This window comes from Haliotis rufescens, unplaced genomic scaffold, assembly GCF_023055435.1.
Source record: "Haliotis rufescens isolate VD_foot unplaced genomic scaffold, xgHalRufe1.0.p SCAF_167, whole genome shotgun sequence".
Lineage (NCBI taxonomy): Eukaryota > Metazoa > Mollusca > Gastropoda > Lepetellida > Haliotidae > Haliotis > Haliotis rufescens.
The window spans coordinates 130,106-146,011 of record NW_025963854.1 but is presented as its reverse complement, the minus strand read 5'-3'; the positions used below and the strand labels follow the sequence as shown (position 1 = coordinate 146,011).

General features: G+C 42.3%; 1 protein-coding gene across 1 annotated transcript; it reads right to left on the bottom strand.

Annotated features, from left to right (window-relative positions):
• Nucleotides 1–711: 711 nt before the first annotated feature.
• On the bottom strand, nucleotides 712–8,985 carry LOC124126053. The gene is made up of 4 exons (XM_046489480.2): nucleotides 8,824–8,985; nucleotides 8,223–8,310; nucleotides 2,626–2,709; nucleotides 712–1,235 (listed from the first exon to the last, which is right to left on the bottom strand). The coding sequence occupies exons 1-4, from the start codon at nucleotides 8,983–8,985 to the stop codon at nucleotides 811–813; spliced, it is 759 nt and encodes a 252-aa protein (XP_046345436.2). The 3' UTR covers nucleotides 712–810.
• Nucleotides 8,986–15,906: the final 6,921 nt, after the last annotated feature.

Here is a 15,906-nt window from a genome sequence, read left to right as displayed (position 1 = left end):
CTGAGGGATTCTTTGACGAAGAACCTGAAATCATACGCGCATTCTGATTGGTGTGTAGTGCTTTCGCAGAAAACATTCATCGATAGGGGGACGAGTGTTCTTTCAGGTGACGGAAAGGGTCGAGTGGTGACGAATGGTGTCACGCGCTGGGAAGGAGCTTGATTGAAATGGTGAAAAGGAAGAGAGAACGAAATAACCCGCTAATCAGAAATATTTCGTTTTGTCAGCAGCAATAATATGCAACACAACTCCATAGAAAAAAGTATATTTTGCCTTTGTTAAACTATATCGCCCACATGGTGCCTATGTTGTACGTACGTTTGTCATGAAGCCAGCATTGTGCCGCCCTGTGAATTACCGATATTGTATTTAGCATAGAAATCAGGCGGCCCCTTTAGTTATTAGACCTTAGCCGGAATGGCGTGACGTCATCGACAGTGTGATGTCACTGTGATTGTACAAATGGCCACATCAGCGGGGCAAACCTTGGCTCAGTCTGAGGTCACTGAGTGCAGCGAGATGTAAACAAACAGTGTGTTGTCTGTTTCACGATTAAATATAAATTATTACTACATTTGAAACAGAGATTATATCACAAGATGCGATGTTTATACATACCGATCACACATAATCTACATTTACATTCAATAAACAATTTGCTCACTTCATCATGCGAAGTTCCAAATACAAATAATGGCTAAATGGCCCAAAATCTTTTCGAAAGTTTTATTTATCTTCAAAACAAAGAACATTCTTATCTTAAAACTTAAAAAGAAACCACCACGATGTGAATGGCACACCACCCCAATGTCATTTCTCGCCGCGGGACTCCAGGACATCCGCGAATCGATGAAATCCGACGGATCTTGCTCTGTCGGCCGCTGTCTGCCCGCGCTGGTTCCTGTGGTCGATGTCCACCACGTTCAGAGACAGCAGAAACTTCATTATCCTCATGGATCTTCCCAAACAGGCGTAAAAAAGGATGTTGTTGCCGTACCTGTCCATCAGTGACAAATCGGCTCCTATACTCACAAGGAACTTCACCACAAAGCCCGCCACCACCTTCACACCCCCACACCCCCCAGCTGCTGCCGACATCACCGGTGTCCTGCTCGATTGTATTTGCCATCTACAGTTGATGTTGACTCCCAGAGACAGGAACAGCTTCACCTCCTTCAGGTTCCGCGTACAGCATGCAACATGGAGGCGGCGGCAGCTTTCTGGTGTTGGAGTCACTGTAACACAACGTAAACACATCCAGACATATTTGTCATACATCTACATTGTTCACACCTCCAATTGTTGATACGTCACACGATATACGTCAACAGTTCCAATATGGCTGACAACAATATCACGATTAAGGGGAATGACGACAGTTGGTTCCTCTAATCAAGGATTATGAGTGAGTGAGTATGGTTTTACGCCACTTTTAGCAATATTCCAGCAATATCATGGCGGGGGACACCAGAAATGGGCTTCACACATTGTACCCATGTCGGGAATTGAACCCGGGTCTTCGGCGTGACGAGCGAATGCTCTAACCACTAGGCTACCCGACCGCCCCTCAAGAATTATGTATGTAATGTTTAAATCTTTCTGTTACATCAAGCAGTTGTAGCATTATTCTCTGTATTGCATGAGGCTTTGGTGGACTGAGGTTAACAAGATGATGAAGTTAGTGCAATTGCTGTTTGGAATTATTTGGATAATAAGATGTTACTTTGGTTGACGCCGCTCTCAACAATATTTAAGATATACGACGCAGACCAGACAATTCAGTGATTGACAACATGAGCATCGATCTGCGCAATTCGGATACGTGGATATGGTGACACGCACCCGGCACGTGAGACTCCCCACGGAATGAATTAAGAAGAGGAAACACGGCTATCCTGTCAATCTTTTCATGTGACATTCGAAAAAAATGCCAAAACTTATAACAACGTTGACGGAATGTGATGAAGTCTTGTTTGTTAGAGAAAAAATACGTAAAAAAGTAACCTTTGAAAAATACGATTGCTGTGTCGGAATGAATGACCCAACTTGACCCAGATATGAGACAGCCGAAACCAGGAATGACAAGAGGACCGGTGTTACAGTTTAATCTGGACAACAAGTTTAATGAACATCGTGTGTGATTTGAGACATGTGACTGATGGGAAACATGTGCATGTGGGATTTTAGGAGGACTTGTCAAACACAGCGTTCTTTTTTCTTCACACAACGTTGCAAAATGAGTTTGTTTTCATTCTGATGTCATCGTTGAAAGTATGAGTAGTCTTAATTATCGTGTCTTTCTTCCTTGTCAAGTTTAATCTTTTTCATTGAATTTTCATTTTCATTGGCAAAAGTCGATGTCATCATCGTTTACAAAGGCAAACCTGTCTGTACCAAGTCAGGTTTTTGGATTCGTGTGGTCAAACAATTCGTCAAACAGCAAGTCATCTAACACAGACGCCATATGGCCATATGCAGTTTTGACAACAAAAACATTTAATGTGGTCAGAGGTTGAATATTACGAATAATAATAATAATGATATTTGTTTCAGGACGATGTGGCCACACCTCGTACAAAGTTGGACAGTGACAGTATCTACCACCTGCTGGGTTCTAGTACCTACCATGTTGATCAGACTTTACTGCCGTCACTGGGGGCCGTGGAATACTCTCGCTCTGGCTCGGGTCTTCACTCGGGTAATTCGAAGCTGAAACAGAGAATACGCTGTTCAGAAAACTATATGTAGTACATGAGCATTATAAATACCGGCCACAGCCAAGTTGTTGCCTTTCGACAAATGTGTTGTGTTAAAATATTCACTGCAAAATTAAATAAATTTCAAATACATTTATTATACTTAGTTTAGTGATTGAGTCCTGACAAATCACTTGAATTAGATTTAAATTGTTGTTCATTTGCCCCACGTGTCTGTATAGAAAAAAAACACATCCTGAATCCAATTTCTAAAGTTTGTATGCAACATGCACGTTGACAGTTATTTTGTTTTGGAACAAAAACATATAGCATTCATGAACATTATTGTTACAACGCCGAAAGAAAAATCAGATCTAAAGCACAAAGAAAAACAGAATATCTGCAGCCATTATATTGGAACATCCGATGAATGTTCACATCACCTCCCTACTTGTGTTTTGTATTGATGGAATGATGACTGGTCACCGACAAGTTATCGCTATTCAGGGCTCCAAGCCGAATGCTGTAGAACCCTATTGTAATCGTTCGATTTAGTAGTAGTAGTAGTAGTAGTAGTAGTAGTAGTAGTAGTAGTAGTATTGCTCCAATATTTATTATTATTCCGCCGATTATTGTACAATCGATTTTGTTCAAATTTTGTGTGTGTATGTAGACCGTTGGGTACTGGTGCCCGCACAAAATACAAGGCCCTTTTTTAATATTGTAGTACATGTGTGGAATCAAGTCACAAAAACCGCAACTCCCACAGAAAAGCGTTAACAGGATTCCCTATGCATTGTTTACCATCGTGCTGACAACAACCACTCACAAGAACAACAAAATTACGCAATTATTCTACATAACGAAATGCCACGCCTGTCTGAAAATTAGCGCCTGCGAGCCATTGGTATGCTTGAAGCAGGATCGAGTCAACGTGATGTTGCAAGACAATGTAACGTCCACAGAAACACCATTTGGTGTTTATGGCAACGTTGGCAACAGACGAATGCAGTCAGGGACCATCCTCGGAGTGATAGGTGGTTGTTTAAAACAATGGTTCACATTACTATCAAGGGTCAATACAAGTCATGTTGTTAAAAACAGTGGTTCACATATCTATCATTGGTCAATACAAGTCATGTTGTTAAAAACAATTGTTCACATAACTATCATGGGTCAATACAAGTCATGTTGTTAAAAACAATTGTTCACATAACTATCATGGGTCAATACAAGTCATGTTTTTAAAAACAATTGTTCACATAACTATCATGGGTCAATACAAGTCATGTTGTTAAAAACAATTGTTCACATAACTATCATGGGTCAATACAAGTCATGTTGTTAAAAACAATTGTTAACATAACTATCATGGGCCAATACAAGTCATGTTGTTAAAACAATGGTTCACATGACTATCATGGGTCAGTACAAGTCATGTTGTTAAAAACAATTGTTCACATAACTATCATTGGTCAATACAAGTCATGTTGTTAAAACAATGGTTCATATAACTATCATGGGTCCGTAAAAGTCATGTTAAAAACAATTTTTCACATAACTATCATGGGTCAATACAAGTCATGTTGTTAAAAACAGTGGTTCATATAACTATCATGGGTCAGTACAAGTCATGTTGTTAAAAACAGTGGTTCACATAACTGTCATAGGTCAATACAAGTCAAACAATAATTATTAAAGCAACAATGTTCAACAGCAATCATTGGTCAGTACAAGTCATGTTATCCACACCAACAGTAATCGTCACTGGTTTTAGTCAATACAAGTGATGACATTAAGATCAACAGTGCCCATGACTATCATTGTTCAAAACAAGTAATGGTTTTAAAGGCAAGGGTGCACATTAATATCATGGGTCAGTACGAGTCATACTATAACTATTAAAGTAGCAGTGCCCTTCACTGTCATGGGACAATACAAAACATGCGTTAAAGATTAACAGTGCCTTTCACTATCATTCGTCAATACAATTAAAACAACAGTGCCCCTCATTGTCAAGCAATTGGTTCCAAATTAAAGCAAGAGGAGTCTATCTTACAGTAGGACTACATCAAATTTCAAAGTAGATTTATCTCCATTCTACCATGACGACAACAACGCTTTAAAATGGGTGCTCTCGTGTTACGCGCAACTGCACAGGGTACAAAGGTCAACTACTTTAGAACACTCCGTAGAGGAGTCAGTTATACACTCTCTCAGAAAAGAAACGCAACCCCTATATTTTCAAGATGTTTATCTCAATATTCACGTTATTATACCACATTTATTATTGAAGACAACAATATGAAATTTGGCATGGTGGCAGTACAGTTATGCAAGTTTAAGTCCAGACTTCGACAGTTCTCTCACTAAGATTGACTTGACGCAAGGGGGCGTCTTTCTCAGTACCTTGTATGAGCGCCACGAGCTGCGATCACAGCATTACACCTCCTAGGAACAGAACGGATTAGACGCCGGATTCTTTCCTGAGGGATTGCTCTCCACTCCTCCTGCAGTGCATCGGCTAGTGCATCCAACGTCTGCGGCGGCGGTGTACGTGCACGTACTCGTCGGTCCAGATAATCCCAAAGATGTTCGATTGGGTTGATGTCTGGTGATCGGGAGGGCCATGGTAACACGTTGACGTTAGAATTCTGGAGAAAATTCACTGTTGTATGAGCAGTGTGCGGCCGGGCGTTGTCGTGTTGATAGAGCTCTCTCTGTTGGTCGATAATCGGCAGAAGATGAGGCTGTAAGACGTCACTGATATAGCGCTGGGCTGTCAAATTGCCACGAATGATCACCAAGTCTGATCTTTGGTTGTAAGACATGGCTCCCCACACCATGAAGCTCCCTCCACCAAATCTGTCGACCTGCCGAACACAGTTCGGGGCAAAACGTTCGTTTCCTCTTCTATAGACACGCTGTCTTCCGTCACGGCGTTGTAAGAGAAAACGTGATTCGTCACTAAACCAGACGCACCTCCAGTTTCTGAGGGTCCATATCCGAACGTTGGTGCACCACCTAAGTCGTTGGCGTCGATGTTCGTGGCGTAAAACAGGTCCAATAAGTGGTCTTCTTGCACGTAGACCTGCCTCTCGTAGAGGGTTCCTAATTGTTTGTGCGGACACTCTTCTCGAACCTGGCACCTGTGTTGCAGTGACGGTAGGTGTGGCTAGCCGTGGTGTGGTAACCCTTGGCCTACCACTTCTGGGGCGATCTTCAGTTGCATGAAACTGTGTGTATCGGCTCCAAAGTCGGGAAATCGTTGTTTTATGAACATTGAGGTGCCGGGCAACGTTTCCGAAAGCTCTGTCCCGTCTCAATACGACCAATGGCGATATTTCGATCTGCAGCACTCAACCGTGGCATATTCGACCTTGTCTTTCGGTGAAAATGATAGAGTGAATCGCTTATCAACAGGTGCTTTTATAAACCCATACTTCTACCGCTCTTTCCATGAATTGCACGTGCATGAGGCTTTTGGCATGGGCCACGCGAAAATCGTGCTCACTATGATAAAAGTAACAATAAAATGCCCTTGTGCACGAAAATAGGTGTGTTTGGGCGCTTACGTTAATAAACAGTGTACATGGTATAAGTGCATATCAGAAAAATTGTATTTACAATCAATATTTTTCTTCTTGGGGTTTTCTCACATTTTCAGACTGGGGTAGCGTTTCTTTTTTGAGAGAGTGTATATGCAACAAATATTTCTAAATTTTTAACAATAAAATACCAATAGTCTTCAGTAGTTCAAAATAAGTGTTCAAAGCACATAGGTTTTCGAAAAGAAGTTGACACAAATAACTCAAAACTCTTGGAAATTGAAGATGCCACTTGCCATTGTAGGAGCGACAAGTTGTGAATTTTTTTTTTTTCAAAATCTTAAACGAATATATTTCTCCAACAAACTTTAGGAATTAACATTCTACTTTTTATTTTACATGTGTAAGTCTCATCAGTTTGTTAGCAATTACCCGCATTAAATATACTCTTCAGAAAAGAAACCCAAGCAAGATTTCTGTGGGGCAGGAAAATACATTTATACGAGGAACTGTACAAGGTATTGAGCCAAAATGTTGTGGAGATTGGTGATGGTAGTTATCTCAATTCTCGGTACATTGGAAAAGTCCAAGGTGAAGGTCAGCTACCATCAATAACACGTATGTCCCCCGTTGGTAGCGACCAGACATCTCCTGCCCATGGAATATACGAGTATGCGAATCACTTTCTGGGGAATGGTAGGCCACTCGACCTGCAACGCAAATGCCAACTGCTGCAACGTCTGGGGCTGTGGTTGACGTCGGCGCAGTCGTCTTTCCAATGCATCCCACAGATGCTCCACCGGGTTCAAATCCAGGGATCGTTAGGGCCAGGGGAGAACATCAACGTTGTTGTTGTGTAGACATGCTCTTGTGACCCCTGCTGCATGCGGTCGAGCCCAGTCCTGCTGGAATACACCGTTGCCGTTGGCTGCAATTGGGAGGGCGTGTGGGAGGAGAATTTCGTTGATGTATCGTTGAGCCGTAAGATTGCCCTGGATATTGACCAAACCTGTCCTGCCATGATGAGAGACTCCCGCCCACATCATAACGCTACCCCCACCAACCCTGTCCACTTCCTGTACGCAGGTTTCGGCGTAACGTTTTCCCCGACTGTAGAACCGTGCACTTCAATCCCCTCGACAGAGGAGAAATCTAGATTCGTCGCTGAACCAGATATCTCTCAATCGCATTTGAGGCCACACCCTGTGTTTACGACACCAATGCAGTCGTTGTTGATGATGTTGTCGACTCAATATGACGCGTCGAACAGGACGTCTTGCCCGTAGGCTTGCTGCTCTTAAACACTCCCTGCACTTTAATACTGTTCATAGTGCTGTTGCACTGAAGAGTAAAACTTTTAAAAGATCCCGAACTTGGATGTCGCAGAACTTGACCTGTATCACAGTTACTCACACCTCACAACTGTAAATGGCTGACAATGTTTACATGCTCCGTGCCTCAGACAAGTTACCAAAGCAAGATGACAACCCCAATCTAAAATTGAGACTGATTTTTCTCGGGCGTTGACGTTTTATATTTACCTACAGTAGGTTTTCCGTGTAGACAGTACATCTTGGTCTATGCAACCAACAGTTTACAACTTATCAAAATATGTAGATCAAGAATGACCCCGAACGTATTCACAGTCAATCCCTTAGTTATATTATTTATTTAGCATAAAGGACATTATGTCGCACAACAAAGTAGACATGGGATAGTCATTCCAATAAATTTAATAAGAAAAGTATTATTCCACCAGACTGACAAGTAAATGAAGATGGGCATTCGACAAGAAATACATATTTCAGTGAATGTGTTTGTAAACATACGATAGTTGAAATCAACTTTGCGGTATAAGCATATAATGGTGTTTTTAAAGAATAGGAAATAGAAATATACTTAAAAACATGAATGTATGTTGATGAAAATACTCTCGAAAATTGAAAACTCAGTATTGTACAATTCTCTGGGCACTTACCGTCTATACAGACACCTTTCCCAGATCTAGTCTCCAAACATCGGGAATTCAGACTGCAGGTCTTGGATGCACAGGGACCAGTTTGGACCTTTAAACACCAAGGGAAGGGATCATATGTATTTATTGCCTTTACTATGAAGTGAAGGTGGTCTATATACCAGGATTGTGGGTAAAATGGTCAGATCTGATGAAATAACAACATAAAAGTTTGAACTCGAATCGCTTTTTTGTGACTTGTCTTGTTGTTTTTCATCTGTCCTATATGTGCATGCCTATAAATCATACAATACACTATTCTGCCTGTGAGGAAATTTCGAAGCAGGACGTCTGCATCAAAGACAGAATTGTATTAACCTTGAATGACTACATCAAGTTTACACATGGCGTTCTATGATAATTGAGAAGACACCATGATACTTATATGAATCAAGATTTTATTTAGCTAGCTGTATCTTTAACTTACATCAGCATGATCCTTAGATTGTACGATGTATCCCTCCCTCTTCTTAATTTTCTTTGCTTCATCACTTGATAGACGACAGGTTAAAGTTTCATAATTGTATTCGAAACTTAAACATCCTCCATATTCATTACATCTTACTTGGCACAATTTGATGCCAATGTTCCTGATAGTGGCAGAAGAAGGCGTCAGTTTGTCTACCTTCAGAAGTTCACACTGTTTCGTGTCGCATGTGGAAAATACAGACAAGAAGTAAACCGCCAGGCACAGGTTTCCCCAGTTCCTTGACCACATCGGCGTCATCTTAAAGTGTTCACAGAGGATCACAGGATTCACAGACTAGTCAGACTACTCCCGGTACCAGAGACAGCCACTTAGTAGATGGAGATGACGAGACTACCTGTACGAATGTTCCCAAAGTGACGCCAGGTAGGTTGGGACCTGCTTATAAGCAGCGTGGGACGTCACGTGATGCTTCATGTTCCTGGATTGAAGAGATCAATACAACCACGAACTTGTACAGCGTAGGTTGGCACTGGCTCTTGTAAAAGTGAGTGAGTTGGGTTTAACGCCGCTTTTAACAGTATTCCAGTTATATCACGGCGTGTCAGCTTAATGTGGGAGGAAAGCCCGAAGTGATGCAGGTCTCAGACGTTTACCACTTTGGTGAAACCGACGAGCACGGGCATGGTGCTGACAAACCTAGAAACATAATCTTGTAGAAGCCGTCATATGGCTTAAATTTCGCTAACTAAGTGCTGTTTTATTTCATTGCTTACAAAAAAACATATTTTCATTTGGTAAAGAAAGGTGTATTAGATATATCATCCATACAAAATGTGATTCATTCAAAATTCTCAACAACATTTCCAGGTCAGCGGGTTGTATATGCAGAACTATATACAGGTAACATACACCAGGTCAACTAGATCCATGTGTACAGTTATGGACAGGTAATGTACACCAGGTCAACTAGATGAATATGTACAGTTATAGACAGGTAATGTACACCTGGTCAACTAGATCCATATGTACAGTTATAGACAGGTAATGTACACCATGTCACCTAGATGCATATGTACAGTTATAGACAGGTAATGTACACCATGTCAACTAGATGCATATGTACAGTAATACACAGGTAATGTACACCAGGTCAACTAGATGCATATGTACAGTTATAGACAGGTTATGTACACCAGGTCAACTAGATCCATATGTACAGTTATAGACAGGTAATGTACACCAGGTCAACTAGATCCATATGTACAGTTATAGACAGGTAATGTACACCTGGTCAACTAGATCCATATGTACAGTTATAGACAGGTAATGTACACCATGTCAACTAGATGCATATGTACAGTTATAGACAGGTAATGTACACCATGTCAACTAGATGCATATGTACAGTAATCAACAGGTAATGTACACCAGGTCAACTAGATGCATATGTACAGTTATAGACAGGTAATGTACACCAGGTCAACTAGATGCATATGTACAGTTATAGACAGGTAATGTACACCATGTCAACTAGATGCATATGTACAGTTATAGACAGGTAATGTACACCAGGTCAACTAGATGCATATGTACAGTTATAGACAGGCAATGTACACCAGGTCAACTAGATGCATATGTACAGTGATACACAGGTAATGTACGCCATGTCAACTAGATGCATATGTACAGTTATAGACAGGTAATGTACACCTGGTCAACTAGATCCATATGTACAGTGTTAGACAGGTAATGTACACCAGGTAAACTAGATGCATATGTACAGTTATAGACAGGTGATGTACACCAGGTCAACTAGATGTATATGTACAGTTATGAGACAGGTAATGTACACCATGTCAACTAGATGCATATGTACAGTTATAGACAGGTGATGTACACCGGATCAACTAGATGCATATGTACAGTTATGAGACAGGTAGTGTACACCATGTCAACTAGATGTATATGTACAGTTATAGACAGGTAATGTACACCGGGTCAACTAGATGCATTTGTACAGTTATAGACAGGTAATGTACACCATGTCAACTAGATTCATACGTACAGTTATGAGACAGGTAGTGTACACCGAATCAACTAGATCCATATGTACAGTTATAGACAGGTAACGTACACCAGGTCAACTAGATGCATATGTACAGTTATAGACAGGTAATGTACACCATGTCAACTAGATCCATACGTACAGTTATAGACAGGTAATGTACACAATGTCAACTAGATGCATATTTACAGTTATAGACAGGTAATGTACACCATGTCAACTAGATCCATATGTACAGTTATAGACAGGTGATGTACACCAGGTCAACTAGATGTATAGGTACAGTTATGAGACAGGTAGTGTACACCATGTCAACTAGATGCATATGTACAGTTATAGACAGGTGATGTACACCGGATCAACTAGATGCATATGTACAGTTATAGACAGGTAGTGTACACCATGTCAACTAGATGCATATGTACAGTTATAGACAGGTAATGTACACCATGTCAACTAGATCCATACGTACAGTTATAGACAGGTAATGTACACCATGTCAACTAGATGCATATTTACAGTTATAGACAGGTAATGTACACCATGTCAACTAGATCCATTTGTACAGTTATAGACAGGTAATGTACACCATGTCAACTAGATCCATATGTACAGTTATAGACAGGTGATGTACACCAGGTCAACTAGATGCATATGTACAGTTATGAGACAGGTAGTGTACACCATGTCAACTAGATGCATATGTACAGTTATAGACAGGTAGTGTACACCGGGTCAACTAGATGCATATGTACAGTTATAGACAGGTAATGTATACCATGTCAACTAGATGCATATGTACAGTTATAGACAGGTAGTGTACACCATGTCAACTAGATGCATATGTACAGTTATAGACAGGTAATGTACACCATGTCAACTAGATGCATATGTACAGTTATAGACAGGTGATGTACACCATGTCAACTAGATGCATATGTACAGTTATAGACAGGTTATGTACACCATGTCAACTAGATGCATATGTACAGTTATAGACAGGTAGTGTACACCATGTCAACTAGATGCATATGTACAGTTATAGACAGGTAATGTACACCATGTCAACTAGATGCATATGTACAGTTATAGACAGGTGATGTACACCGGGTCAACTAGATGCTGTTTGGAACACGATAGATTACTATTATTGATTTTTGCTGATTTCTCTGTACAAGACAGGATATGGAACGGTATAACATATGAAGCCTGTGTTAGTAGCTTTCATTTGATATGTAACATAGTAAATTTCAAAAATGTTTTTTTTAATTTTTTCTATAAAAATGCTAGGGAATCGCTATAGTAAAGATGACTGAATTTGGAAATGTTCCCCCAATGAATTTTTTCTCGATTTTTTTATGATGTTAAGGAGGGCTTGTGAAATATGAATCATTTCTGTTGCAATTAGTGCTGGGTCTATCGTTATTTTGACCAGACTATAACGGTCGCGATGTTAGGCTTCGGCTACAATCACCATCCACTTGCACAAGGCTAAGATTATTGTGAACTACAATCGAAACTTACAGTTGGGCCTAACAAATCTAAGTAGCTAAGATCGTTGTAGTCCCTGAATAAACTTGAAAAAGGCGTGCAAGACAGGGCTTATGTCACTTACATAATCTGCTTTATGTAACACTAACTCTTTACCATGTAAAACTTTATGATTCGAATCGACACTTCAACGACACGAAGAACGCACCACAGATTAACGTCAGCAATATATCGTTAATTGCGATAGTGAACCACATAACTAACGAATCGATAGCTAAAAGAACTATTCCCACCCAACTCAGTGCTGAAAGAAATATGAAACAACATACCTTTTCGCTAATCAAGGGAAGGACAAAAACCTCAGTCGTCTGGAAGCGATATGTAATGTCCGAGACCTTTAGATAAATCAAGGGCAGCTAATCTTAGTTTATACTCTAAGTGGGAGTGGTTTCCCTTTGTAAAAGCCCGTAGAGTAGAATCTCCCTTGCTCAGTGTATTAATGTTGTGGAATCGCTGAGCTCCCCCTGTATTTCTTATGGGTTCCATTCGTGTCAGTTATTTTGTCTTTAGTTTATCATCAAATTAATATACACATAAATACAAGTTGAAGAGCAAAATCATGTTTTAATCTAAAATCGAGTGGAATGGGGACGAGCTGTTTTAATATCTGAATTTTAAACACGAAAATACACATGATGAGACATTTGAAATTTGTGTACAATTTCCCATAAATATAATTATTACACAGAGAATAGATATTAAACAACTGCTTTCTCGAAACATTATTCATTATTCTTATTTCCCGCCCATGCATTCTTGAAATCCTCCGTCTGTCTGTCTGTGAAAAGATAATATCCTTTGTTATAGCATATATACTACGAGTGACCCTCCCAGTTACCCATACATGTGCGTAATATTTGGCATTCAATATACTAAGGTAGTACTTTGCAAACACCATCCTAACAGTCCAATCTCCTACACCTACACAACAAACAAACAGTCCTGTCATCCACACCATCATCACCCTAACATTCCCAACACCTACACCACCATCAACCCATCAGTCCCATCACCTACACCACCATCAACCCATCAGTCCCATCACCTACACCACCACATCTCACCAGTCCCATCACCTACACCACCATCAACCCATCAGTCCCATCACCTACACCACCATCAACCCATCAGTCCCATCACCTACACCACCATCATCTCACCAGTCCCATCACCTACACCACCATCAACCCATCAGTCCCATCACTTACACCACCATCAACTCATCAGTCCCATCACCTACACCACCATCAACCCATCAATCCCATCACCTACACCACCATCATCTCACCAGTCCCATCACCTACACCACCATCAACCCATCAGTCCCATCACTTACACCACCATCAACCCATCAGTCCCATCACCTACACCACCATCAACCCATCAGTCCCATCACTTACACCACCATCAACCCATCAGTCCCATCACCTACACCACCATCAACCCATCAGTCCCATCACCTACACCACCATCAACCCATCAGTCCCATCACTTACACCACCATCAACCCATCAGTCCCATCACCTACACCACCATCAACCCATCAGTCCCATCACCTACACCACCATCATCTCACCAGTCCCATCACCTACACCACCATCATCTCATCAGTCCCATCACCTACACCACCATCAACCCATTAGTCCCATCACCTACACCACCATCAACCCATCAGTACCATCACCTTCACCACCATCATCTCACCAGTCCCATCACCTACACCACCATCATCTCACCAGTCCCATCACCTACACCACCATCATCTCACCAGTCCCATCACCTACACCACCACCAACCCATCAGTCCCATCACCTACACCACCATCAACCCAACAGTCCCATCACCTACACCACCATCAACCCATCAGTCCCATCACCTACACCACCATCAACCCATCAGTCCCATCACCTACACCACCATCATCTCACCAGTCCCATCACCTACACCACCATCATATCACCAGTCCCATCACCTACACCACCATCAACCCATCAGTCCCATCACCTACACCACCATCATCTCATCAGTCCCATCACCTACACCACCATCAACCCATCAGTCCCATCACCTACACCACCATCATCTCACCAGTCCCATCACCTACACCACCATCAACCCAACAGTCCCATCACCTACACCACCATCAACCCATCAGTCCCATCACCTACACCACCATCAACCCATCAGTCCCATCACCTACACCACCATCATCTCACCAGTCCCATCACCTACACCACCATCATCTCACCAGTCCCATCACCTACACCACCATCAACCCATCAGTCCCATCACCTACACCACCATCATCTCACCAGTCCCATCACCTACACCACCATCAACCCATCAGTCCCATCACCTACACCACCATCATCTCATCAGTCCCATCACCTACACCACCATCATCTCACCAGTCCCATCACCTACACCACCATCATCTCACCAGTCCCATCACCTACACCACCATCATCTCATCAGTCCCATCACCTACAACACCATCATCTCACCAGTCCCATCACCTACACCACCACCAACCCATCAGTCCCATCACCTACACCACCATCAACCCATCAGTCCCATCACTTACACCACCATCAACCCATCAGTCCCATCACCTACACCACCATCAACCCATCAGTCCCATCACCTACACCACCATCAACCCATCAGTCCCATCACCTACACCACCATCATCTCACCAGTCCCATCACCTACACCACCATCAACCCATCAGTCCCATCACCTACACCACCATCATCTCACCAGTCCCATCACCTACACCACCATCATCTCATCAGTCCCATCACCTACACCACCATCAACCCATCAGTCCCATCACCTACACCACCATCAACCCATCAGTACCATCACCTTCACCACCATCATCTCACCAGTCCCATCACCTACACCACCATCATCTCACCAGTCCCATCACCTACACCACCATCATCTCACCAGTCCCATCACCTACACCACCACCAACCCATCAGTCCCATCACCTACACCACCATCAACCCAACAGTCCCATCACCTACACCACCATCAACCCATCAGTCCCATCACCTACACCACCATCAACCCATCAGTCCCATCACCTACACCACCATCATCTCACCAGTCCCATCACCTACACCACCATCATATCACCAGTCCCATCACCTACACCACCATCAACCCATCAGTCCCATCACCTACACCACCATCATCTCATCAGTCCCATCACCTACACCACCATCAACCCATCAGTCCCATCACCTACACCACCATCATCTCACCAGTCCCATCACCTACACCACCATCAACCCAACAGTCCCATCACCTACACCACCATCAACCCATCAGTCCCATCACCTACACCACCATCAACCCATCAGTCCCATCACCTACACCACCATCATCTCACCAGTCCCATCACCTACACCACCATCATCTCACCAGTCCCATCACCTACACCACCATCAACCCATCAGTCCCATCACCTACACCACCATCATCTCACCAGTCCCATCACCTACACCACCATCAACCCATCAGTCCCATCACCTACACCACCATCATCTCATCAGTCCCATCACCTACACCACCATCATCTCACCAGTCCCATC